This window comes from Eurosta solidaginis, chromosome X, assembly GCF_040869045.1.
Source record: "Eurosta solidaginis isolate ZX-2024a chromosome X, ASM4086904v1, whole genome shotgun sequence".
Taxonomy (NCBI): domain Eukaryota; kingdom Metazoa; phylum Arthropoda; class Insecta; order Diptera; family Tephritidae; genus Eurosta; species Eurosta solidaginis.
The window spans coordinates 64,646,598-64,674,154 of record NC_090324.1 but is presented as its reverse complement, the minus strand read 5'-3'; the positions used below and the strand labels follow the sequence as shown (position 1 = coordinate 64,674,154).

The 27,557-nt window shown below is 39.6% G+C and overlaps 1 protein-coding gene across 4 annotated transcripts in view; it reads right to left on the bottom strand.

Annotated features, from left to right (window-relative positions):
• LOC137234645 (uncharacterized) overlaps positions 1–27,557 on the bottom strand; it is a 359,902-nt gene that overhangs the window by 56,502 nt on the left and 275,843 nt on the right. For 3 of the 4 annotated variants that reach the window (XM_067758100.1, XM_067758103.1, XM_067758101.1), the window contains exon 2: positions 9,847–11,091. In XM_067758100.1, coding sequence (XP_067614201.1) covers positions 9,847–10,970 — 1,124 coding nt within the window. In that variant the 5' untranslated portion in view covers positions 10,971–11,091. The remainder of the gene's footprint in view (positions 1–9,846; positions 11,092–27,557) is intronic. The other variant, XM_067758102.1, reaches the window with a different exon arrangement.

Here is a 27,557-nt window from a genome sequence, read left to right as displayed (position 1 = left end):
AAAAAGCCTTCAGGTGTACTCTTGGTCGGTAGTGATAAAGCCTACCGACTCGTATGCCTGTCTCCTAATCTCTGAATTTCAATGCGAACTCGTCGCCCTTATATACTAATTTTTGCACGCAGGCAAACGGTTATTTTATAATAACAACTTTCAACTAATAGTATTAACAATATAAAACAACTGTTATTCTGGTAAATATTTCTTTCCCATGAATTTCCATGCACCATAATGCTCCTTATTGAATACAATCCCTTTGTACTTGCTCATACCGTGCTTTCCAGGCTTTGGTTTATATATTGTGTGTTTGTATATTTGTTTGTGGTCACCTGATTCTAATGTTGTGTTTTGCTTTGCCCAATGCTTCTGCCAGCGTGCGTTGGTGTGTTGTATGCTAGTGCGTAAATATGTATAACGAAATTTCAATTAGTAGCGGCGCTTATTTTGACGACTTGCTGCTGATCTCCGTTCACTTAAGTTATTATGTATGTTGTATTTGTAACTGGGTACAGTGGATTTTGAGTGTGCAAAGGGTTGATCGACCGCTGCATTTTTATGTTTTGTGCGTATCTACTTTCCAAATATTTAATGCATGTTAGGGTGATCCTATATTCAAAGTTTATGTTTGCGAAAATGTAAATACTTTGCTTCCGTGCAAAAGTGCGCAAATCTAATTTGTCCTTCGATTTAATAATTATCAATTCAACGTACAACCGAATATATGTATTTAGAGTATAATTCATAAAGGTATACATATGTATATTTCATAAAAAATGTATAAGTGGTAAATTCAAATATAAACTCCAAGTTATTTCAAAACGTATCTTCTTTAGAAAAATGTATGGATATGTGTATGTTGTGAGGATACAAAGTCCTCGACTTTGGGGTCCTCACAAACTTTTCTCGGAACCGGGCGCAGCTATAAATTTTTTGGTGGTATTAAATTGCAATTAAATGTAATATAAACTACTCAAGTCGTTCGGAAGCTGTACGTCGTGTTTTCACGAAGTGTCTGCTGGCTTGAGTCTTAAGCTAGCCGACACGCACTTTTCTCGGAACCGGATGCAGCTATAAATTTTTTTATGGTAACAATAAATGTAATATAAACTATTCAAGTGGTTCGGAAGCTGTACGTCGTGTTTTCAAGAAGTGTCTATTGGCTTGAGTCTTAAGCTAGCAGATAGCCACTTTTCTCGGAACCGGACGCAGCTATAAGTTTTTTTTGTCGTAATAAATTGCCAATAAATGTAATATAAACTATTCAAGTCGTTCGGAAGCTGTACATCGTGTTTTCACGAAGTGTCTGCTGGCTTGGGTCTTAAGCTAGCAGACACTCACTTTTTTCGGAACCGGGCGCAGCTATAAATTTTTTTTGTTGTCACAAATTGCCAATAAATGTAATATAAGCCATTCAAGTCGTTCGGAAGATGTACGTCGTGTTTTCACGAAGTGTCTGCTGGCTTGAGTCTTAAGCTAGCAGATAGTCACTTTTCTCGGAACCGGACGCAGCTATACATTTTTTTGTGGTAAAAAATTGCCAATAAATGTAATATAAACTATTCAAGTCGTTCGGAAGCTGTACGTCGTGTTTTCACGAAGTGTCTGTTGGCTTGAGTCCTAAGTTAGCAGACACTCACTTTTCTCGGAACCGGACGCAGCTATACATTTTTTTTGTGGTAATAAATTGCCAATAAATGTAATATAAACTTCTCAAGTCGCTCGGAAGCTGTACGTCGTGTTTTCACGAAGTGTCTGCTGGCTTGAGACTTAAGCTAGCAGACACTCATTTTTCCCGGAACCGGACGCAGCTATACATTCTTTTTTGTGGTAATAAATTGCCAATAAATGTAATATAAACTACTCAAGTCGTTCGGAAGCCGTAGTCGTGTTTTCACGAAGTGTCTGCTGGCTTGAGACTTAAGCTAGCAGACACTCACTTTTCTCGGAACCGGACGCAGTTATACATTTTTTTTTGTGGTAATAAATTGCCAATAAATGTAATATAAACTATTCAAGTCGCTCGGAAGCTGTACGTCGTGTTTTCACAAAGTGTCTGCTGCCTTGAAACTTAAGCTAGCAGACACTAATTTTTCTCGGAACCGGACGCAGCTATACATTCTTTTTTGTGGTAATAAATTGCCAATAAATGTAATATAAACTATTCAAGTCGTTCGGAAGATGTACGTCGTGTTTTCACGAAGTGTCGGCTGACTTGAGTCTTAAGCTAGCAGACACTCACCTTTCTCGGAACCGGACGCAGCTTTAAATTTTTTTCTGTGCTAATAAATTGCCAATAAATGTAATATAAACTATTCAAGTCGCTCGGAAGCTGTACGTCGTGTTTTCACGAAGTGTCTGCTGGCTTGGGTCTTAAGCTAGCAGATACTCACTTTTCTCGGAACCGGGCGCAGCTATAAATTTTTTTTGTTGTAATAAATTGCCAATAAATGTAATATAAACCATTCAAGTCGTTCGGAAGCTGTACGTCGTGTTTTCACGAAGTGTCTGCTGGCTTGAGTCTTAAGCTAGCAGACACTCGCTTTTTTCGGAACCGGACGCAGCTATACATTTTTTGTGGTAATAAATTACCAATAAATGTAATATAAACTATTAAAGTCGTTCGGAAGCTGTACGTCGTGTTTTCACGAAGTGTCTGCTGGCTTGAGTCCTAAGTTAGCAGACACTCACTTTTCTCGGAACCGGACGCAGCTATACATGGTTTTTTTGTGGTAATAAATTGCCAATAAATGTAATATAAACTATTCAAGCCGCTCGGGAGCTGTACGTCGTGTTTTCACGAAGTGTCTGCTGGCTTGAGACTTAAGCTAGCAGATACTTATTTTTCTCGGAACCGGACGCAGCTATACATTCTTTTTTGTGGTAATAAATTGCCAATAAATGTAATATAAACTATTCAAGTCGTTCGGAAGATGTACGTCGTGTTTTCACGAAGTGTCTGCTGGCTTGAGACTTAAGCTAGCAGACAATCACTTTTCTCGGAACCGGAGGCAGCTATACATTTTTTTGTGGTAATAAATTGCCAATAAATGTAATATAAACTATTCAAGTCGCTCGGAAGCTGTACGTCGTGTTTTCACGAAGTGTCTGCTGGCTTGAGACTTAAGCTAGCAGAAACTCATTTTTCTCGGAACCGGACGCAGCTATACATTCTTTTTTGTGGTAATAAATTGCCAATAAATGTAATATAAACTATTCAAGTCGTTCGGAAGCTTTACGTTGTGTTTTCACGAAGTGTCGGCTGGCTTGAGTCTTAAGCTAGCAGACACTCATTTTTCTCGGAACCGGACGCAGCTATACATTTTTTTCTGTGGTAATAAATTGCCATTAAATGTAATATAAACTATTCAAGCCGCTCGGAAGCTGTACGTCGTGTTTTCACGAAGTTTCTGCTGGCTTGAGTCTTAAGCTAGCAGACACTCACTTTTCTCGAAACCGGACGCAGCTATACATTTTTTGTTTGTGGCAATAAATTGCCAATAAATGTAATATAAACTATTCAAGTCGTTCGGAAGCTGTACGTCGTGTTTTCACGAAGTGTTTGCTGGCTTGAGTCTTAAGTTAGCAGACACTCACTTTTTTCGGAACCGGACGCAGCTATACATTTTTTTTTTTTGTGGTAATAAATTGCCAATAAATGTAATATAAACTATTGAAGTCGCTCGGAAGCTGTACGTCGTGTTTTCACGAAGTGTCTACTGGCTTGAGACTTAAGCTAGCAGACACTCATTTTTCTCGGAACCGGACGCAGCTATACATTCCTTTTTGTGGTAATAATTTGCCAATAAATGTAATATAAACTATTCAAGTCGTTCGGAAGCTGTACGTCGTGTTTTCACGAAGTGTCTGCTGGCTTGAGACTTAAGCTAGCAGACACTCACTTTTCTCGGAACCGGACGCAGCTATACATTTTTTTGTGGTAAAAAATTGCCAATAAATGTAAAATAAACTATTCAAGTCGTTCGGAAGCTGTACGTCGTGTTTTCACGAAGTGTCTGTTGGCTTGAGTCCTAAGTTAGCAGACACTCACTTTTCTCGGAACCGGACGCAGCTATACATTTTTTTTTGTGGTAATAAATTGCCAATAAATGTAATATAAACTCCTCAAGTCGCTCGGAAGCTGTACGTCGTGTTTTCACGAAGTGTCTGCTGGCTTGAGACTTAAGCTAGCAGACACTCACTTTTCTCGGAACCGGACACAGCTATACATTTTTTTTGTGGTAATAAATTGCCAATAAATGTAATATAAACTATTCAAGTCGCTCGGAAGCTGTACGTCGTGTTTTCACGAAGTGTATGCTGCCTTGAAACTTAAGCTAGCAGACACTTATTTTTCCCGGAACCGGACGCAGCTATACATTTTTTTTTGTGGTAATAAATTGCCAATAAATGTAATATAAACTATTCAAGTCGCTCGGAAGCTGTACGTCGTGTTTTCACGAAGTGTCTGCTGGCTTGAGACTTAAGCTAGCAGACACTCACTTTTCTCGGAACCGGACGCAGCTATACATTTTTTTTTTGTGGTAATAAATTGCCAATAAATGTAATATAAACTATTCAAGTCGTTCGGAAGCTGTACGTCGTGTTTTCACGAAGTGTCGGCTGGCTTGAGTTTTAAGCTAGCGGACACTCACTTTTCTCGGAACCGGACGCAGCTATACATTTTGTGTGGTAATAAATTACCAATAAATGTAATATAAACTATTAAAGTCGTTCGGAAGCTGTACGTCGTGTTTTCACGAAGGGTCTGCTGGCTTGAGTCCTAAGTTAGCAGACACTCACTTTTCTCGGAACCGGACGCAGCTATACATGGTTTTTTTGTGGTAATAAATTGCCAATAAATGTAATATAAACTATTCAAGCCGCTCGGGAGCTGCACGTCGTGTTTTCACGAAGTGTCTGCTGGCTTGAGACTTAAGCTAGCAGCTACTCATTTTTCTCGGAACCGGACGCAGGTATACATTCTTTTTTGTGGTAATAAAGTGCCAATAAATGTAATATAAACTATTCAAGTCGTTCGGAAGATGTACGTCGTGTTTTCACGAAGTGTCTGCTGGCTTGAGACTTAAGCTAGCAGACACTCACTTTTCTCGGAACCGGACGCAGATATACATTTTTTTGTGGTAATAAATTGCCAATAAATGTAATATAAACTATTCAAGGCGCTCGGAAGCTGTACGTCGTGTTTTCACGAAGTGTCTGCTGGCTTGAGACTTAAGCTAACAGACACTCATTTTTCTCGGAACCGGACGCAGCTATACATTCTTTTTTGTGGTAATAAATTGCCAATAAATGTAATATAAACTATTCAAGTCGTTCGGAAGCTTTACGTTGTGTTTTCACGAAGTGTCGGCTGGCTTGAGTCTTAAGCTAGCAGACACTCATTTTTCTCGGAACCGGACGCAGCTATACATTTTTGTCTGTGGTAATAAATTGCCATTAAATGTAATATAAACTATTCAAGCCGCTCGGAAGCTGTACGTCGTGTTTTCACGAAGTGTCTGCTGGCTTGAGTCTTAAGCTAGCAGACACTCACTTTTCTCGGAACCGGACGCAGCTATAAATTTTTGTTGTGGTAACAAATTGCCAATAAATGTAATATAAACTATTCAAGTCGTTCAGAAGTTGTACGTCGTATTTTTACGAAGTGTCTGCTGGCTTGAGTCTTAAGCTAGCAAACACTAACTTTTCTCGGAACCGGACGCAGCTATAAATTTTTTTTATGGTAATAAATTGCCAATAAATGTAATATAAACTATTCAAGTCGTTCGGAAGCTGTACGTCGTGTTTTCACGAAGTGAGTCTTAAGATAGCAGACACTCACTTTCCTCTGAACCGGACGCAGCTATACATTTTTTTTTTTGTGGAAGCTGTACGTCGTGTTTTCATGAACGGTCTGCTGGCTTGGATCTTAAGCCTTAAGCTAGCAGGCACTCACTTTTCTTGGAACCGCACGCAACTATAAATTTTTTTTGTTGTTGTAATAAATTGCCAAAAAATGTAATATAAACTATTCAAGTCGTTCGGAAGCTGTAAGTCGTGTTTTCATGAAGTGTCTGCTGGCTTGGGTCTTAAGCTAGCAGACACTCACTTTTCTCGGAACCGGACGCAGCTATAAGTTTTTTTTTTTTGTCTTAAAAAATTGCCAAAAAATTTAATATAAACTATTCAAGTCGTTCGGAAGCTGTACGTCGTGTTTTCGTGAAGTGTCTGCTGGCTTGGGTCTTAAGCTAGCAGAAACTCACTTTTCTCGGAACCGGACGCAGCTATAAATTTTTTGTTGTGGTAATAAATTGCCAATAAATGTAATATAAACTATTCAAGTCGTTCAGAAGTTGTACGTCGTGTTTTTACGAAGTGTCTATTGGCTTGAGTCTTAAGCTAGCCGACACGCACTTTTCTCGGAACCGGATGCAGCTATAAATTTTTTTTATGGTAACAATAAATGTAATATAAACTATTCAAGTGGTTCGGAAGCTGTACGTCGTGTTTTCAAGAAGTGTCTATTGGCTTGAGTCTTAAGCTAGCAGATAGCCACTTTTCTCGGAACCGGACGCAGCTATAAGTTTTTTTTGTCGTAATAAATTGCCAATAAATGTAATATAAACTATTCAAGTCGTTCGGAAGCTGTACATCGTGTTTTCACGAAGTGTCTGCTGGCTTGGGTCTTAAGCTAGCAGACACTCATTTTTTTCGGAACCGGGCGCAGCTATAAATTTTTTTTGTTGTCACAAATTGCCAATAAATGTAATATAAGCCATTCAAGTCGTTCGGAAGATGTACGTCGTGTTTTCACGAAGTGTCTGCTGGCTTGAGTCTTAAGCTAGCAGATAGTCACTTTTCTCGGAACCGGACGCAGCTATACATTTTTTTTGTGGTAATAAATTGCCAATAAATGTAATATAAACTATTAAAGTCGTTCGGAAGCTGTACGTCGTGTTTTCACGAAGTGTCGGCTGGCTTGAGTCTTAAATTAGCAGACACTCACTTTTCTCGGAACCGGACGCAGCTATACATTTTTTTCTGTGGTATTAAATTGCCAATAAATGTAATATAAACTATTGAGGTCACTCGGAAGCTGTACGTCGTGTTTTCACGAAGTGTCTGCTGGCTTGAGTCTTAAGCTAGCAGACACTCACTTTTCTCGGAACCGGACGCAGCTATACATTTTTTTGTGGTAAAAAATTGCCAATAAATGTAATATAAACTATTCAAGTCGTTCGGAAGCTGTACGTCGTGTTTTCACGAAGTGTCAGCTGCCTTGAAACCTAAGCTAGCAGACACTAATTTTTTCTCGGAACCGGACGCAGCTACACATTCTTTTTTGTGGTAATAAATTGCCAATAAATGTAATATAAACTATTCAAGTCGTTCGGAAGATGTACGTCGTGTTTTCACGAAGTGTCGGCTGACTTGAGTCTTAAGCTAGCACACTCACTTTTCTCGGAACCGGACGCAGCTTTAAATTTTTTTCTGTGGTAATAAATTGCCAATAAATGTAATATAAACTATTCAAGTCGTTCGGAAGCCGTACGTCGTGTTTTCACGAAGTGTCTGCTGGCTTGAGACTTAAGCTAGCAGACACTCACTTTTCTCGGAACCGGACGCAGTTACACATTTTTTTTTTGTGGTAAAAATTGCCAATAAATGTAATATAAACTATTCAAGTCGCTCGGAAGCTGTACGTCGTGTTTTCACGAAGTGTCTGCTGCCTTGAAACTTAAGCTAGCAGACACTAATTTTTCTCGGAACCGGACGCAGCTATACATTCTTTTTTTTGGTAATAAATTGCCAATAAATGTAATATAAACTATTCAAGTCGTTCGGAAGATGTACGTCGTGTTTTCACGAAGTGTCGGCTGACTTGAGTCTTAAGCTAGCAGACACTCACTTTTCTCGGAACCGGACGCAGCTTTAAATTTTTTTCTGTGGTAATAAATTGCCAATAAATGTAATATAAACTATTCAAGTCGTTCGGAAGCTGTACGTCGTGTTTTCACGAAGTGTCTGCTGGCTTGAGACTTAAGCTAGCAAACACTCACTTTTTTCGGAACCGGACGCAGCTATACATTTTTTGTGGTAATAAATTACCACTAAATGTAATATAAACTATTAAAGTCGTTCGGAAGCTGTACGTCGTGTTTTCACGAAGTGTCTGCTGGCTTGAGTCCTAAGTTAGCAGACACTCACTTTTCTCGGAACCGGACGCAGCTATACATGGTTTGTTTGTGGTAATAAATTGCCAATAAATGTAATATAAACTATTCAAGCCGCTCGGGAGCTGTACGTCGTGTTTTCACGAAGTGTCTGCTGGCTTGAGACTTAAGCTAGCAGATACTTATTTTTCTCGGAACAGGACGCAGCTATACATTCTTTTTTGTGGTAATAAATTGCCAATAAATGTAATATAAACTATTCAAGTCGTTCGGAAGATGTACGTCGTGTTTTCACGAAGTGTCTGCTGGCTTGAGACTTAAGCTAGCAGACACTCACTTTTCTCGGAACCGGACGCAGCTATACATTTTTTTGTGGTAATAAATTGCCAATAAATGTAATATAAACTATTCAAGTCGCTCGGAAGCTGTACGTCGTGTTTTCACGAAGTGTCTGCTGGCTTGAGACTTAAGCTAGCAGACACTCATTTTTCTCGGAACCGGACGCAGCTATACATTCTTTTTTGTGGTAATAAATTGCCAATAAATGTAATATAAACTATTCAAGTCGTTCGGAAGCTTTACGTTGTGTTTTCACGAAGTGTCGGCTGGCTTGAGTCTTAAGCTAGCAGACACTCATTTTTCTCGGAACCGGACGCAGCTATAAATTTTTTTCTGTGGTAATAAATTGCCATTAAATGTAAAATAAACTATTCAAGCCGCTCGGAAGCTGTACGTCGTGTTTTCACGAAGTGTCTGCTGGCTTGAGACTTAAGCTAGCAGACACTCACTTTTCTCGGAACCGGACGCAGCTATACATTTTTTTTTTGTGGTAATAAATTGCCAATAAATATAATATAAACTATTCAAGTCGTTCGAAAGCTGTACGTCGTGTTTTCACGAAGTGTTTGCTGGCTTGAGTCTTAAGTTAGCAGACACTCACTTTTTTCGGAACCGGACGCAGCTATAAATTTTTTTTTGTGGTAATAAATTGCCAATAAATGTAATATAAACTATTGAAGTCGCTCGGAAGCTGTACGTCGTGTTTTCACGAAGTGTCTGCTGGCTTGAGACTTAAGCTAGCAGACACTCATTTTTCTCGGAACCGGACGCAGCTATACATTCCTTTTTGTGGTAATAATTTGCCAATAAATGTAATATAAACTATTCAAGTCGTTCGGAAGCTGTACGTCGTGTTTTCACGAAGTGTCTGCTGGCTTGAGACTTAAGCTAGCAGACACTCACTTTTCTCGGAACCGGACGCAGCTATAAATTTTTTTTTTTTGTCGTAATAAATTGCTAATAAATGTAATATAAACTATTCAAGTCGCTCGGAAGCTGTACGTCGTGCTTTCACGTCATATTTTTGGCATAAACCTATTTATGAAGCTGATGTTTACCAGTTAACTCATTTTCAGTAGAAATACGCATAGGATATTTATTTTTGTTTTTTTGATTTTAAGGGATGAGAAGGCGAATTTTCTCAATTTTCAAAAAAAAAATTTTTTACGCTACCTTTCAACCTAAAAAAATCGCCCAATTTTAATTGCCTCGAAGGGAGTTCCTGGGCGTAAGCGACATTCGTAATAGCAATTATACCAAAGGACACTAATGGGTAAAACTGGCCGTTATGTTGTGTTACAATAAACATTAACAAATGTGTAGATGTGCAACTCACCTTAAAGTTGTCAGTGGAGGAGTGGCAATTGTTGTTATAGTTGCCACATAACTGTTGTCGGGAATACTACGCTTAGTGGTCGATGTTGTGCCATATGCAACTTTTATTAGAACAGCAGCAACACTCCGTTCCAAGTTATTCATCTTATTCATGTAACTGATGACACCGGATGAAGGACTTTTTAGATTTTCACTCCTTCTGCCCAGTCCGATCGCGGATTTCATATTATTCACATTAGTACCGCTGGCAATGCTAGTATTTGTATACGGTTTATGGGAACTATCGGAAATAAAATCATCAAGGCCTGCATATTTCGGTTCAACAAGTAAAGCTTGCGTCCAACAAACTTGTGATAAAGATAACAATAATATAAGTATATACTGAACTAAACTTCCACATTCTTGAGTTACTAGTATGCCACCGCTTTCGCCACTTGTACCGGAAGAGCAATAGACTGCACGACTGTTCCCCAAACTAAGTTGCTTCTTATTGTTACTGACGTTGGATTCTTTGTTGGTGCATGTAATTCTTCTCGAATCAGATTCATTACAACAAAATGTATGCAAATCATATGTAGATACTTTATTGACAGACGTACGATAGCATTTCTTGTTATTTAGTTCCAATTGATTTAAATTTATAATTTCATCAAAACTATAATTAACTGTCAATATGGGCTTACATGATTTGATAATTAAGCTAGCCGAAGATTTATAAATATGATACCTTTGTAGATTCGTTATCAATGATTTGATGATGATTTCATTTTGCGCTCGTTCAATGACGCTATTGTAGTACACATATATATCCCCCGCATTTAGTACACATCGAAGAACTGTGGGCTGCGATTGCAATTGAAATATATCGCTTTTAATTTTTAAAAATATTGTGTTATTTAACATCAAAGTTGAATCACGATACTCGTTCCTCTTCTTAATAAATCGAGCGTAACTGCTCTTAACAACATGCCAATCAGGGCTACATTTTGTGGTGGTACGAGAAATAACCAGTTGGAGTATAGTGATTTTTTCTTTAAAACTTGATACATTGCTATTCAAAGGGGCATAAGATGAACTAACCGGGTCTGCGCTCGACATGCTTTCTATGATCATAGCTGTATCCATCGAATACTTGTGTAATACTGATCACGTAAACTACATTTCACGTTCGTTCGTGGTGGATTTCCAATTTTTTAAATGCTACAAATATATTACTATTCGTTCTTTAGTGAAGAGATGATGTTTCCTGGAAATACAAGCATTACTCCTTAATATGAAAAATAATAAATAATAAAAAAAAACTGTGTTAATGTTTTTAGACATTCAGTTTTTTGTAAAGTTATAGCACTTTTCCCGCCTTGTGGGGCAGGTGAACTCAAAAATTTTAAAACAAAGTAGGGATAAGAAGGAAAAGTCGATGGCGTCGCAAGCCGGGGAGGAAGAAGTTGCTATCGGTGATGATTCGGTCACGGATAGTGATGATAGTATGCAGTCAGTGCGCTCGATAAATCGCAGTATATTAGCCCGGACAAAGAACTAACGTTAGAAAGGGAACAACGAGATAGGGAGCTTAAGAAAACCCTCTCACAATACCGGCCAGCATTAAAAATTATACAACTCTTGGCTCCAGTGGTTAACCCAACCAACGATGAGAGCGATCGCTTGGCATGAACCCGAGAGACAGTGGAAGAATGTCGAAGAGAGGATACTGACACAAATTTGCTACGATCTGCTCAGTTCTGCAACCACTACGAAGAAAAAGAAGTATCGAGAGACAAGAGGCAGCGATCGCCTGAACCTGACAAGCCTGCTCTTAAGAGACAGCAGGGGGAGGGCAAACGCCCCAGCACCAGACCCACGAGGCAAACCAGTTGGAATGGAAGAAACAAAAATCTGAAAAGCATCGTCGATACAAGTATAAGTACTGGAAAGCCATATACCAAGTACTTAAAAGCTTGAGAAATAAAGACAAAAATGTTAAGAGAGATAACGATCAGACTCCAGCTTACTCGATGATGTTAAAGGGAGCTTACGCTGAGACTTTCATAACATTCGGGGAGTGTCCTCATCGCTACAACAACAAGGTCTAAACAGTTTACCAGCGTCGAGGAGTTGGAGGAGTGCAACAACTTCTCACAGGGTCTGACAACTGCGTGCAACAGAACTCTTCCCCGAGAAGGGAAAAGCAAATTCACCATGGTGTAGTATGGAAATATGTCTTCTTAGAGGGTAAAGAGAATTTTAAGCTTGCACAAGTTGCGGAAAACGAGGAGTGCTGGGATGGTATTGGGGTTTTATCACCAACGCTATGGACGCTGGTTATCAACCAACGACCTAGGCGGTTCGACGGAGGACCAGTCAAACTGACGGCATATCCAGATGACGTTTCAGTCATCATAAGCGGCAGATGCCTAACAACCAGCTCTATGATGGATCAAGCACTTGGGATGTACATGCTTGGACACCTGGAGTCGGGTTACCACCAACGCGGAAAAAGCCGATCTAGTTGTTGTTGTTGTAGCAGTGCTTCGACCCATCTAATAGGTGTGAACGATCACAAATTCTCATCAATATCCTCTAACGGGAGTCCAAGGAAACTTGCTGTTTCAACAGGGGTGGACCATACTGAGAGGGGTGTTAGAGGCGTTGGTTCCACATTACAATTGAAGAGATGGTTGGTGTCATGTGAGGACATATTGCAATAATGCTTACGGAGATGACTCCTTAATCCCCTGGGCGGTGTTCGCTCATCAATCAGATGTCTGTTGGGATGCCGAGGTTTCTGGGTATTCAACAGGAACTGTTTGGTTAGCATTTCATTTCTCTCCCTGATGGGGAGTATTCTCGCCTCATTATGTGGATGGTGTTCTGGGGACATAAGAAGACAACCCGTGGCGGTTCTGAGGGCAGTATTTTGGCAGGCCTGTAGCTTCTTGCAGAGTGTTGGCATAGGCGCCATGGTACATAAATGGCAGAGCATACTAGACAAGTGTATAACGATGGTTCTAAACTAACGGAAGGGGTTGGCTCCGTTGTTTACTGTGCCGATCAAGTAATAAGTATATCCTCCAGGCTGCCAGATTACTGAAGCCTCTATCAGGTGGAAATTATAGGCGTGAAGAAAGCAGCAGAAAATTTGGAGGAAGCCTGCTTAGGCTGCGGTCGCGTCAATATATATTGATAGTTAGGCAGCGGCTGAGGCAATAATCTCTCACAGTACTTCATCAAGAAGTGGCCTGGAATACAAAGCATTGTAAAAACTTTGCTCAGGCCGGACCTCACATCTATACTGGATTCGCGGCCATGATGGTCATACTTTCTGGACACTGCCTTCTGGCGTAAGTTAGGCCTCGTCAGGAACGGAAGATGTAGGAAGTGCGTGCTGTGGGAAGAAGCGGTTAAGCACGCTCTGCGTTCGTGTCCTGCACTCGCCAGGTCAAGGCTCCAGCTATAAGAGGCTGCAGAGTTGCAAGATGTCGAGACAGCAATTAAGCTAAGACCTAGAAAACTTTTAATATTTGCCAAGAGGACGGTGTTATTCTATAACGTTAGTCCTGGCACCTGACTGATGTTCTTTGTTTGGTCTTCAAACGAATTCTGGTAACACTATAGACACATTCAGTCTATGTGAGGTCTTTATAGACAGGCCAGCTCAACTTACCTAACCTGTATCACTTTTGGTTAAAATTTTCTTCGTAACTCTTGATGGCGTCGCTTTTGTCCAATTCTTTACACTTGCTAGCGTTCCCGATTTTTTCTTCTACCATTTTTAAATGTTCTAAAATTAACTGTTGTGCAAGTTATGAGTAAATATAAACATGTCTAACGTCCCAATGCCCTTATAACATATCCGAAATTTTGTGCTTTACCTGTTTCATAATAACTTACCGTCAAAACTAAAAACTTGAATATTTTTCACAAACAGAAGCTACTTTCACTTTTCTTTTCCCCCTTCTAGAGATAGAACATTTTTCCAAAATTTCTCTATTTCTGATAAGCCTATTTGCCTTTTGTGAACGATCTGGAGGCATAGACAAATGGTAATTCTTTTCCTTCATATTCTTTAGTAAGAACTGCTCCGAAGGCATAGCTCCCAACATCTGTCATTATGCAAAATTCTTTGTTAACCTAATTAATGCATTTTTTAGATAATTGAACTATCTTCAACATTCCGTTGTCCAACTGAAAGTAAGTTTTTTTCTGCAAAGTATGGTTAATATTCTAGATTATTCTGCTTAAGCCTCATGTCCTTAATTTAGAGATTCTGAATAGCGACTATAAAATATTGTAACGATTTTGCTGCAAATCCTCTTATTTGCAATCCTCTGCTAAGTTCGAATCACTAAACTGTTGAATAAATAACTCCAATTTGTAATAATGTAAAATTGCCTTTATTAAAGTACTTCACAATAACAAACTGTGCAACGAATAGCTTGCTTAATAACCACACTGATTGATAGCTCAATGAAATTCTACTATTCAAAATAACACTGCTATTGCTCGCTAGATATCGTCTTAATCAAACTGCTTGACAACTCAAATCAAACTGAATTACTTCTTACTCGCCTGCGCCACTTTTATAGTTTACGCTGCATACATCTAGGCTCTTCTATTTCCAGAAGTTACTAGTTAGTTTCGGCTACAAAATCGCCAGCCACAACTACGTGCACAAATTATTGCTCTCTCTTGTGACAACTCAGATAAGATATATGCATGTATTTGTGCATTGCCGCTCCGATGTTCGTATACGTACATATGTGTAGACGCAATTATTTATTCGTTTATGTAGATACATAATGATTGAATTATTGATGTGCATTCACGTCGCTGGTTAGCATCGGCTTAGAGACGATAGCATTGCTCAGTGCTACTAACATTCGTTACACTGCCCTCCACCTAAGTCTGATCGTCCCGTCTCTCAATCTAAACGCTGCTAGCATCGCCAAATGTACCACTCTTCTATTTCGTGATTTCCCAATTGCTTGTATGCGGTAGATGATATCACTTATCTTCTTCACAACCTTCCCAACTGCACCGAAATTTGGATGGAACACCTTTCCGCCGGTGAGGGTTGTATAACAGTACCAAATTTCCCTCCCGGAAACCTTGCGAATTATTTTCCTTGTCGTACCTGTGTTTCATCTTACTACTCATTATTCTGGATCGTTCCCTCGCACTCTGTTGCTCGGCCAATGAAGAACTACTTCGCAGAGCTTGCGCTGGACGGATTTGCTTTGCATAATCAGTATCGTTCCGACGCTTCACAACAGTAGTGTGCCTTGGCTTGAAACCACCCTTGCATTCTTTCTTCGTTTTAGTACGTCCGTAAGGGCTTTTCAATGCCAGTGTTTCGCTCACAGGTACCTTCGGCTTTGATTTGTTTGGCCCATTTGTTCCATCAACCTTTACCTTTGAATTTCGTGGCCTTCGTCGAGTCTTCTCCACCAGTACCCGATTACTGCTGAACCCTTTTTCCAAACTAAAGTTAAGTGGCACATCTTGGTTCTCATAACGTATCACCCTTCTCTGCATATCGATCTTGATGTCATGGTCAACCAAGAAATCCACTCCCAATATAACTTCATCAACAATCTCCGCCACAACAAATTTGTGTAGAACCATGACCTTCCCAATCAATACTTCACATATCACTTCTCCCTGAACTTGGTTATACTCGCCAGTGACCGTACGCAACTTTGCTCCAGGTAACGGTTTTACTCTCCTGTTGACCAAGTCAGATCGGATCAAGGAATGAGATGCGCCCGTATCTACAGTCAGTACACGTTCTTTATCATCCACATTCCCTCTGACGGTAAGACTGCTTGATTTCCTTCCCATTTGCGACACAGATATCACGGGACATTCAATAGCCGGGGCAAGTTTTCGTTCTTTACATTCGACACGCTCTTGCTCATTTCCGCCAGCTTTGCGTTTACGGCCACCCACATTGTTGGAACTATTAGGACCAAGATCGCAATGACGTGCAATGTGACCTGGGTTGCCGCACTTAAAACATTTAATAACTCTGGCATTCTTCTGTTGAGATCCCTTCAGTGCTTCCAAAATTGTGTCTACCCACTCTGGCCTTTCTACTTCCACACGATGAGCTTTGTATGCTGGTTTACTCAATAGTGAGGCGGTTTCCTGAGTCAATTCATGTGATACCGTCTCTGCAAATGTTGGCTTTGGGTTTGCGTATGTGGCTCGCTTCGTTTCGACGTCCCGTATGCCATTTATAAAGCTCTGAATTTTTACTCTTTCGGTGTATTCCACGGGTGCGTCGGCATTCGCCAAATGTGCCAGCCTTTCGACATCTGACGCAAACTCCTGCAAAGTCTCATTAGCTTTTTGGTAGCGGTTTTGCAACTCTATTTGGTGTATCTGCTTTCCAGAAGTTACTAGTTAGTTTCGGCTACAAAATCGCCAGCCACAACTACGTGCACAAATTATTGCTCTCTCTTGTGACAACTCAGACAAGATATATGCATGTATTTGTGCATTGCCGCTCCGATGTTCGTATACGTACATATGTGTAGACGCAATTATTTATTCGTTTATGTAGATACATAATGATTGAATTATTGATGTGCATTCACGTCGCTGGTTAGCATCGGCTTAGAGACGATAGCATTGCTCAGTGCTACTAACATTCGTTACAATATATACAAATGACCGCTTGAACAAAATTGGTCGTGGCGTTTATTCGCCATGCATTCTTCAATGCCATCTGAACGCCATTGACACAATCGAGTTCTTGTGTATACACGTCCAGCTTGAAACTAGTTATGTTTACTTCGCTATTTGTTATACTCCGCCCTCGTCTGAACTGTCAGTGTATATGCATCACGTTTTCCTGGTAAAAAACTATAGTTCAATGCACATGGCGTTTTCTTTGTCATTCATTCTTCAATGTGAAGAAGGAAATGTGCCCGCCATTGACACAATGGAGTTCTTGTGTATACGCGCCCAGCTTGAAACTAGTTATGTTTACTTCGCTATTTGTTATACTCCGCCCTCGCCTGAACTGTCAGTGTATATGCATCACATTCCCTGGTAAAAATCTATAGTTCTTTCCTAAGTATCTTGACTCGCTAATGGTCTTGGGGGACTTCAATCATCCGCACAATCATGGACCATCTCCGGTTTTAACATTGTGCCAGTTTCGTCAAAGTTATCCAACATGAATTCTTGGACGGAATGGCTGACCTTTGTCTTAAACAAATTAATGTTCTTCCTAACAAATTCGGTAAAATATTAGAATTAGTCTTTGTTTATGACATTTCGAGATCATCTCTTAGTTGATATGATACCCTTATCTTTTGATTTTACGTTATCACTCTTACCTAAAGTAGTATGACTAAAATCTTGTGCAGACGTTGAGCAAAACTTTTTTCATTTTTATAATACAATTTACTGTCTTTCGGAAAAACATGTACCTAAGCTTATTTTGTTTTTACCGAAATGATGCAAGTTGTATAAGAAGACGGGTTGACATTCTTATTATTTACAGTACTCAATTCCACGCCATAGGTATTTTGATTTGTATAAAACGTGCTATATATATCACATCCGTACAATGAAAAGGAACATAACCCATAATCCAAAGGCGTTCTATAGTTTCGTAAATTCTAAACGAAGGGTAAAAGGATTTCCTGCATATATGAAATACCAAGATAATATTTGGCAAAACCCCTGTTTAAGCGAAAAAATTCCTTTTTTTACCAAAAATTTATTTTAACCAACACAATTTCCAGCTGGTAAAGCTACTGAGTATTAAATAAATCATAAACTTGCATTAAACGTGCTATTTTCAAATCAAAGCACTGCGTTTTTAGACTTATGAGCTCTTAACAGTACTTACATATGTCCACTGTTCTTCCCAACAAATGATGGTCATCAAGTGTGGGATGTTTTTAAAATGAGTAAAAGAGAACAGCTGAGATTTAGTACTCATTCAATAGCATCAAATATTTGATAAGTGTATAATACCAGCTCTAAAATAAAAAAATGTCTGAAAAAGAATGTGAAGCAATTGTGCAATCGAAATTTTGTTTTGTGTGCACTAAATTTAGTATTAAAACAAGTTTGGTAAATACTACTCCAGTAGTGGAATCACTCTATACGCAGTATTTTGATCAGCCGATTATAAAAGGCGAGTCGTGGGCTCCCAACAAGATATGCCTAACCTGCTATAACCATTTAAAAATAGTCTACCAAGGAAATTAATCAATTGTCCTTTGGAGTTCCTGCAATTTCGTATAAACCAGGTATGTATGTACTTAGATACAGTATTGTATATGACCATGATATAACTATTTTTTTTACATGTACATAACAGAAGCACTTGTCATGTATGTCCAAATTACCATATTGGTGATAACCGGATAAAACGTCGCAAAAAAAGTGCATTGAAAGTTTGTATGTGCGACTGCCAAGACCACATGGCCATAACATTCCCGCACCTCCCAGAAGAAGCCCTTGTCAAGCAACGCTGGAAAAAAGCTTCTGCGAATATTCCATACGAAGGTGATTAGACATTTGTTCCATGTGAATCAGCTGGATTAGTGAGGCTCATTACACAACGGGAGTTAGATGAACTGGTGAGAAAACTTGCCCTATCAAAAAGACAATCCGAAGAATTGGCACAATTTTTAAAGTATGGAAACCCCTTGGCATCAGATGTAAGAACGTCGAGCTATCGTGACAGGCAAGCATCTATTAAACAATATTTTACGGTAAATGATGCTAACTCGTTTACCTATTGCCAAGATGTCGCCGGATTGATGAACGAGATTAGTATAAATCATAATCCACCCGATTGACGCCTATTTGTAGATTCTAACAAAGCCAGTTTAAAATCAGTCTTGTTATACAAAGACAAAAGTATTCCACCAGTTCCACTAGCGCACAATACAGACAGGCTTGAAACGTACAAGCGACTTGAAAGTCCTTCTCAATTATATACAGTACGAGCAATTCCAGTGGAGAGGATGTGCAGACATGAAAGTAGTAGCCACTATAATGGGACTGCCACCGTCTGGATGGCCAAGGAATATGTGCTTTATTTGTTTGTGGGATACGCGTTATACCGGAGACCAATACAATAAAAAAGATTGGCCACTTCTATTCGAATATACTGTTGGCAAAGCAAACGTCATTAACAGTCCTCTAGTAAGTCGGGCGAAAATCTTGATTCCGCCACTACATATAAAATTGGGACTAGTAACAAACTTTATAAAGTCATTCATTAAAACCAATGATGCCTCAAAAGCGTGTCTGAGACCAATGTTTCCTAAACTTTCCTGCGCAAAATTGAAGCAGGTTCGTATTTAAATTACATATTCACATGCCTTTGATTTAGAGATTTTTATATAGGTATTTTTATACATGTTTAGGTATTTTTAACGGTCCGCACATTCGAAAGATGATAAAAAGCGAAGATTTCACTAAAACCTTAGATACGAATGCTGCGATTACTTGGGGTACGTTAAAGGTTGTTATTACTAAGGTTGCACTTCACGCCAATGAGTTTGTATTGTATGAGTGATGGTATGCAAAGAGAAGTTGTATGTACCCGCATTTTGTCTGCGTTGTATATGCGCGCATTCATATCATTGCCAAAGAAATTCATACATACACATGTCTCATCGAGAAGCACAATGAGATAAACGTTGTAGAAGTTGTACCAATGATTATACTATGAGTACTAAGTACCTATGTACTTGTTTTCGTTCTAAAATGATGTGTGCATTTATGAAAAGTTAAACGTTTGCGTTGAAACTATGAAAAACGTAACAAAAAATATGGATATTTTTAAGTGGCGAATGCAAAATTTTTTAATAAGAAATAAAAATACTAAATATCTTTTCTTAAGAGCTAATAAACGTTTACAAATCAGACATGCTGGAGAATTTGCAATGTTTCCCGCCTTTCATAAAAAAATTTCAAAAATTAACAAAACTTCAAAATATATATTGCGCCGTTATCCCTAATCACCATCAACTTGTATGATGTATGTATAGAATTATTCTAGGCTGAGTCATTGATTATTTGGTAAAACGTTATTTCCCTAAAATGAATATACACGCATACATACATAAAACTATTTTCATTAGACAATGAAAATCCGCGATACAAAACAATGATAGGCATTCTCAATTTATGTGGGGATTTCCCATAACTAACGATCCTGAAACATGTATGTTGCGCACCGCTAATCACCATAAATACACTTGTATGATGATAGACACTTGCCTGCCTGAAGGCCATCGATTATGGCCTTAAAAATGGGTTAGGATATATTTATGTATATACATATTGCATTGTAGAAAAATGTCATCTATTTCTTTAACTATTTATATAATTAAACGCAATTCAGTATATATAGAATACATGTACATACGCTTTGAAATAAAACGCGGAATAGAACTATATAAATAGAGAAATTAACTGAAGAAAGATCATACCAATGGATAACTACATTGAAGTATCACCAACTAAACCACAATACTTTTTCTGAAGCCTTTTAATATTTAGTGCACAAATATATACATATATCATGGACCAATTAACATCAGCCAATTCACCGATGTCCGTAAAAAATCGCCAATTTGCCGAATAAAAGAAAAAATAGTCAAGGGAGACGATAAAATCATTTTAACTGCCGGAAAGAGCAAAGTTTGGAATATTTTCGGCAAAGCAGATATTGGCGGCAGCTTTTTGGACAAAGTAGTAGCTTGCACAGACTGCAGTAGGGTTTAACCTTTACAAAGATCACATCGAATTTAGTCAAACACAAGTGTTACAAAACTTTTACAGATCGAGTTGACAATATGCCCCGAATAGATGTTGATGACGAAACAAAAAAGGACGTTGTCCGTTCTGTTACAGGATGGGTTGTAAAAAATTGCCGATAGTTTCAAACTGTCGAGGATGAAGGCCTGCAGGAATACACAGAGCTAATATTGTCAATAGGAGCCAATTATATCGAAATGTAGACGTTTAAAAAATTGCTACCACACCTGTATCCAGAAACATAGACAAGCTCTACGAAATTGCCTACGATGAAATGAGAACAGAATTAAAGGAACTAAGTGGCGAATTTCTAGGACTCACTTCGGATATACTGTTTCAAAGCATTCCTACTTATCACTAACACTGCACTTTATTATAAATGTAAAATTATTCACAAAATTGCTTGCTTTTAAGTCCATGGACTCCGAGCCCTGTACCAGTAAGAATTGCCTATGTCAATACCCTGCTCAATACCCTGATTGTTTTTCACGAACTTTTTCACAATAGATCAAAGTATTCTGCAAAAAGTGACGGAAGCTCTGGACGAATTTGATTGCTCCTTGGATAAAGCCATTCTTGTTACGTATAGAGGAACTAACATGAAAGCCGCTTTCCAACATCACAACCACATATTTTGTATTACCCATTTATTGCACAACATAGTGGAAAAATCTCTTAACGAGTCAGCCGATATTAGCGAAATGAAAGAAAAATGTTCACATGTCGCCAGGTATTTCAAGAAATCTGGAGCTAATGCACAATTAACAACAACCCTTAAAAGTATTTCTCCGACAAGATGGAACACAATTTACTACATGCTACAGTCTCTCAAAAATAACTGGGTTGACGTTGGAAATATTTTGGAGGAAAATCGTCAACTGAGCTGTATTAGTGGAATAAGCTTAAATGCCTTAACAGATACCCTTAAAGTGCTGGCTAAATTTGAGGAAACATCAAAAGAGTTGGAAGGCGATAGCTATCCAACCTTACATTTAGCAATAGTATATGTTTACTACTTAATGCTGCATTGTGAATCAACCAACGATGAGTCAGAATGCATACAAGATGTGAAGCTACGGCTGCGCACATTGCTTAAAGACACTGTACTTAGTAATTTAACAATGATTCATAAAATAGCTCTATCTCTGTTCCCACCGACTAACAATCTCTCCCAGTTTACTGCTGTTGAGAAAAATGAAGTCAAAGAACATTGTAAAACTTTGCTTGAAAGGCTAATAAATGAAGACAGTTGGATAAACAATGAAAACTGTCAGCAGAATTCTCTTTCCAACGAAAAAGAATGCCTATTTTCCGGATCTTTCCAGCCTCAACACATTCCTAGTATTATTGACGGAGTACATAAAGAATTTATGCTATATGAAAATATTTTAATAAACTTAAATATCCTCTATTATTCCAGCTAAGCCGAAAAATATTTGCTACTCCTGCTAGTAGTGCCCCTTCAGAAAGAGTATTTTCATGCGCCAAGCAATTACTTTCAGATAAGCGTAGTTCCCTAGGGTTTAACCCGACATGTGTTGAAAAAATTATGTTTTTACATATCAATATGAAAAATATTTAGAACATATATAAAAAAAACATGCTTCCTAAATAGTTTAAGTTAAATCTACTTAGTTAGAGATATTAATATCTAACATAAGAAAACGCATTTATATGAAAAATTAATAATATCCTAAAATGGCACGTTTATGCACTTTATTTTGTTATAATAAATGGGTTTTACACGGGCAACTAGTGTACATTTTTATAATTCATTAAAATTCACCAAACTCTAGTTGTATACACAAGTACACCTGCGATACATGTAGTACTACTGAATATTCAAGAATATACTGAATATACAAGTTGTACTATTGAATATACAAGTTGTACTAGTGAATATACAAGTTGTACTACACACATGCGTTGACGCCATTGGTTGTAGTTGTGCTGCATGAGACGAGACCAAGCAAGTACTTGTATATTTTGCTACTCACAGCCTTTTGTACGCATACACATAAGTTCTCATGCCAGTGAATTGAATGAGTGCTTGTACAAAATTTGTTAGAATGTATTCATAGGCATATTTTTGTGCATTCATGCAGGGATCTAGTCAACAACCTAGTGGAAGCGTTTTCAAAAGCACACGTTCATATGTCTTTACAAGTGCATTTGATGCATGCTCATGTCGACTGGTTAGAGAGACAACTTTCTACCGAATCCGATGAACAGGGCGAACGCTTCCACCAAACAGCTATACCAATGGAGTCTCGATACAAAGGCAAAAAGCTAAACGCCACGATAGCTGATATATGTTGGTGGATAAAGATTGCTGATGAAAGATTGGACGAGGACGAGAACGAAATTGACGGTGACCAAGGTCTTAACGGTGTAGAGTAAGAAAATTATCTTGTTTCAAACAATATGTAAAATCACTTGTAATATGTATATCTTTTAATAAATTTAGCTTAATAAAACACAAGTTTAACTGCAGTTCTACTGTGTAGTCAAGCTTTATTTGATTTAATTTTACAAAATTTTTATGTAGGGACTGCCCGCCTTGTCGGGCAGGTGGTCGTACGACCAAGATGAACTACTCATTACCTAATTGTAATGAGGACGATGATAAGAGGACTGAGTCGCAAGCCAAGGACGAGAGTAGTGCTAATTCAATGAACTCCGTGTTGGAAAAGACACAAATGAAAACGGAGTAGAAGAGTGGAGAAGAGTACGAAGCAGAGGAAGTAAAAGAGCTCTCTCGCAGTACCGTGCAGCATTAAGAATTGTCCAACGCCTGGGAGCAGTGGTCGACACAACAGAAGTGGAGATCGAGTGCTTGGAATGGGCCCATGAGGCGGTAGGAGTAGGTCGAAGGCAGTTCAAAAGGTTTGCTGCGAGAAACCCTCGGTTCAGCAACCGGTACGAGGAGGAAGAAACGTCGAATGGCGGAATGAAGAGGCAACGGGGGGAGTGGTTCCAAACTTTCAAAGGCAAGGCACGAACGCGCGGTTTGAGATGGTGGATAAAGCGCAAATCGCCGCGGTACCAAAAGTTAAGGTATGGATACCATGCGTGATGAAGTCGGAGGACACACTGCGACATCTGCAGAATCAGAATCCGAACATACCAACACAGGATTTGAAGTTACTTACTGTATCTCGGCCTACGGAGGAAGGTCCGTTCTACATCTTCCAAATAAACAAGCAGGCGGAGGATATATTGTACACGCAGCTTGGAAAAATGTCCTTTGGTACAGGTAAAATGTATATTCGACTCAGGAAAAGAAGTCCCCAGGATAAAAATCCTAACACGCTAGAAGTGGGCGAAGTCTAAAAGGGCCTCAAAAGTCTAAGAGAAAAAAGACAGATGGAGGTAGTCGACGTCACCACGAAGGTGTTGGAAGAGGACCAACAGCCAAATAGTGCTTCGAGTCGCACAGAGGTACACCCGGCACAACAGTTATGAGAGGCTGAAAGGGGCCTCGAATACTCTAAACCAAAAGGGCAAGGGGAGGACGACGACGTCACGACGAAGGCGCAGGAGGGGGACAAACAGCCCAATGGTGCTGCGAGTCCTACAGATAAACCTCCAACACAGTAAAGTGACGTCGAGACAACTCCTAACCCTTGAAGAGGGTTCGTTTGACGTGGCGCTGATCCAGGAGCCGTGGCTCTCATCTGGAGGAAAGGTTTCTGGACTAAGCGCGCGCGGATTTGGCGTTTACTACGCGCAAACGGAAGGACGGGTGCGAGCTGTAGTAATGGTAAGGAAACAGCTGCATTCATATATGCTGCCTAATTACACTACTGAGGACCTCGTAGTGGTGGCCGTTGAGCAAAGGAATAAGCAGGCATTCATCCTGGCATCCTGCTACATGGCCCATGCTGCGGAGGTTCCACCGATGGAGTGCAAGAGGCTAGTACAGGAGGAAGGGCGCAAAGGGCGGTTGGTCATAAGCGCGGATGCAAATGCGCGCCACAATGCGTGGGGGAAGCAGATACGAACGAGAGAGGCGAATCTCTATTTTGTTACATCCTGCAACCAATTTGTAGATAGCCAACAGGGGTAATGTCCCTACATACATTGGTCCAACATCCAGCAATGTTTTGGATATTACATTGAGCTCCGAACGTGATATATCAAGGTATGATTGGATGGTTCTTGATAGACCATCCTTCTCCGACCATTCTAAATGGGCGATTATGGATGGTCTTAATTACATTAAAGTACATCCAGCCTTAACGAGATGAATCGGCTGCATGTTAAATTGCAGGAAGATTACATCACAATGGGGATTGTGCGAGGCCACGAATAAACAAAATATTTAGGAATCATCCTAGACAGTAAGCTGTCATGGAAGCTCAACGTGGAGGAGAGGGTCAAGAAGGCCTCAACGGTACTCTATGCATGTAAAAGAATGCTGGGGTGTACGTGAGGCCTATTGCCCTCTCTTTATCATTGGGTTTTTACAGCGATTGTAAGCCCCATTCTATACTATGGAGTTCTTGTTTGGTGGAAAGCCACACAAAAAACAACATACCGCAAAAAATTAGAGGGGGTATGCAGACTATCGATGCTTAGCATTACGGGAGCCCTGAAAGCCCTGTAGACCTGGTAGCAAAGAACAAAGCGTTAACGACCGCAACCAGGCTCGGTGCTTCGGGGCAGCTTGAGCGCCGACCATATGGCCATAGTAGTATAGCGTCATCAATCACAAGACGAACAGACTACATGATTCCCTATCTGCGCTTCGAGGGAGATCTTAAGGCCACAATAGAGGTGGACGGTTGGCGCAAGGGTGCGCAAATGCGGACGAGAAGATACATTTGTACACCGATGGTTCCAAAGTAGTGGAAGGAGTAGGGCCTGCGGTATACTGCGCTGATCCGGAAATAAGCAAATCCTACAGGCTGCCGGATTACTGTAGCGTTTTCCAATCGGAAATATTAGCCGTAACCAAAGCAGTAGAAACCCTGGAAGAGAACAGCTTAAGCTGCAACCGTGTTAACTTTTACATTGACAGTCAAACAGCAATTAAGGCAATAATCTCGCATAGCACAGCATCTAAATGCGTGTTAGAGTGTAAGTAGTCTCTGGAGAGAATCGGGATAGGGAGAAGCATAAATCTATATTGGAGAAAATTATACTAGCTGCAGAACTTAGCCGCACTGGAAAAATATTCTATAAAAGCGTGCAATTACTGACATATACTGATGACATTGATATCATCGGACTAAACACCCGCGCTGTTAGTTCTGCTTACTCCAAACTGGAAAAGGAAGGGGTAAAGATGGGTTTGATGGTGAATGAGGACAAAACGAAGTACCTGCTGTCATCGAGCAAAGAGTTAGCGAATACGCGCCTTGGCAACCACGCTACTGTTGGCAGCCATAATTTCGAAATAGTAAAAGACTTCGTTTATTTGGGAACCAGCATCAACACTAGCAACAACATCAGCACTGAAATCCAGTGAATAAATGCTACTGTGGACTAGGTAGGCAATTGAAAAGTAAAGTCCTCTCTCGGCGAACGAAAATCATACTCTACAAGTCACTTATCGTACCCGTCCTGCTATATGGTGCATAAGCATGGACCATGACAACAGCAGAAGCGGCTTTGGGAGTGTTCGAGAGAAAAGTTCTTCGAAATATTTATGGACCTCTACGCGTTGGCGATGGCGAGTACCGAAGAAGATTTAATGATGAGCTGTACGAGCTATACGCAGACATCAACATAGTACAGCGAATTAAAACGCAGCGGCTGCGCTGGCTAGGCCATGTTATGCGAATGAATGATGATGCTCCGGCCAAGAAAGTGTTTCTATCGGAACCCGCCTATGGAAGCATAGGTAGAGGGCGGCCGCCACTCCGTTGAAAGATGGAAAACGATTTAGAATCCCTTGGTGTGAACAATTGGCGCCGGTTGGCGGAGCGAAGGAGCGACTGGCGCGCCTTGTTGGACGGCCATAACCGTTTAGACGGTTAAGCGCCAATTAAGTAAGTAAGTAAGTTTTCCCCGTGCTCTGGGGTGTATTAACAATTTTTTTTTTTTTTTTTGTTATATCGGCCTACTGATTTGTAAGATCGCGGGTTCGAATCGAGTTCAAGGCCTAACAATAATTATTTTATCATTATTATTGTTATGATAAATTTTTTCTTAATTGAAAAAATTATTAAATTAGAATAGAAGAAAGAAAAAATTTTAGAAAACTGCCAAAGCTCGTTGTATAGATCCATTTCGGGAACTGCTGAATTCCGTCATCGGCAACGTTAGGCGCCGCTTCGATAACCATTCAGTCATCACAGCGGTTTATTGTTTGCCTTCATTATTCCTACTTCTATTCTGGTTCTGGCCAATTGATATTCACAACACTGCGACATCTGTTTCAGAATGAATGTGAAAATTGGACTTTTTTGATGGCAATGCTGCCATAGTGTCATATTTTATTGACACTTTTTCCCCGTGCTCTGGGATGTATTAACAATTTTTTTTTTTGTTGTTATATCGGCCTACTGATTTGTAAGATCGCGGGTTCGAATCGAGCTCAAGGCCTAAATGTTATGATAAATTTTTTCTTAATTGAAAAAATTATTAAATTAGAATAGAAGAAAGAAAATTTTTTTTAGAAAACTGCCAAAGCTCGTTGTATAGATCCATTTCGGGAACTGTTAAATTCCTTCATCGGCAACGCCATCAAACACATTCATTCTGCAACAGATGTCGCAGTGTTGTGAATATCAATTGGCAAGAACCAGAATAGAAGTAGGAATAAAGAAGACAAACAAAAAACCGCTGTGGTGGCTGAATGGTTATAGAAACAGCGCCTAACGTTGCCGATGAAGGAATTTAGCAGTTCCCGAAATGGATCTATACAACGAGCTTTGGCAGTTTTCTAAACATTTTTCTTTCTTCTATTCT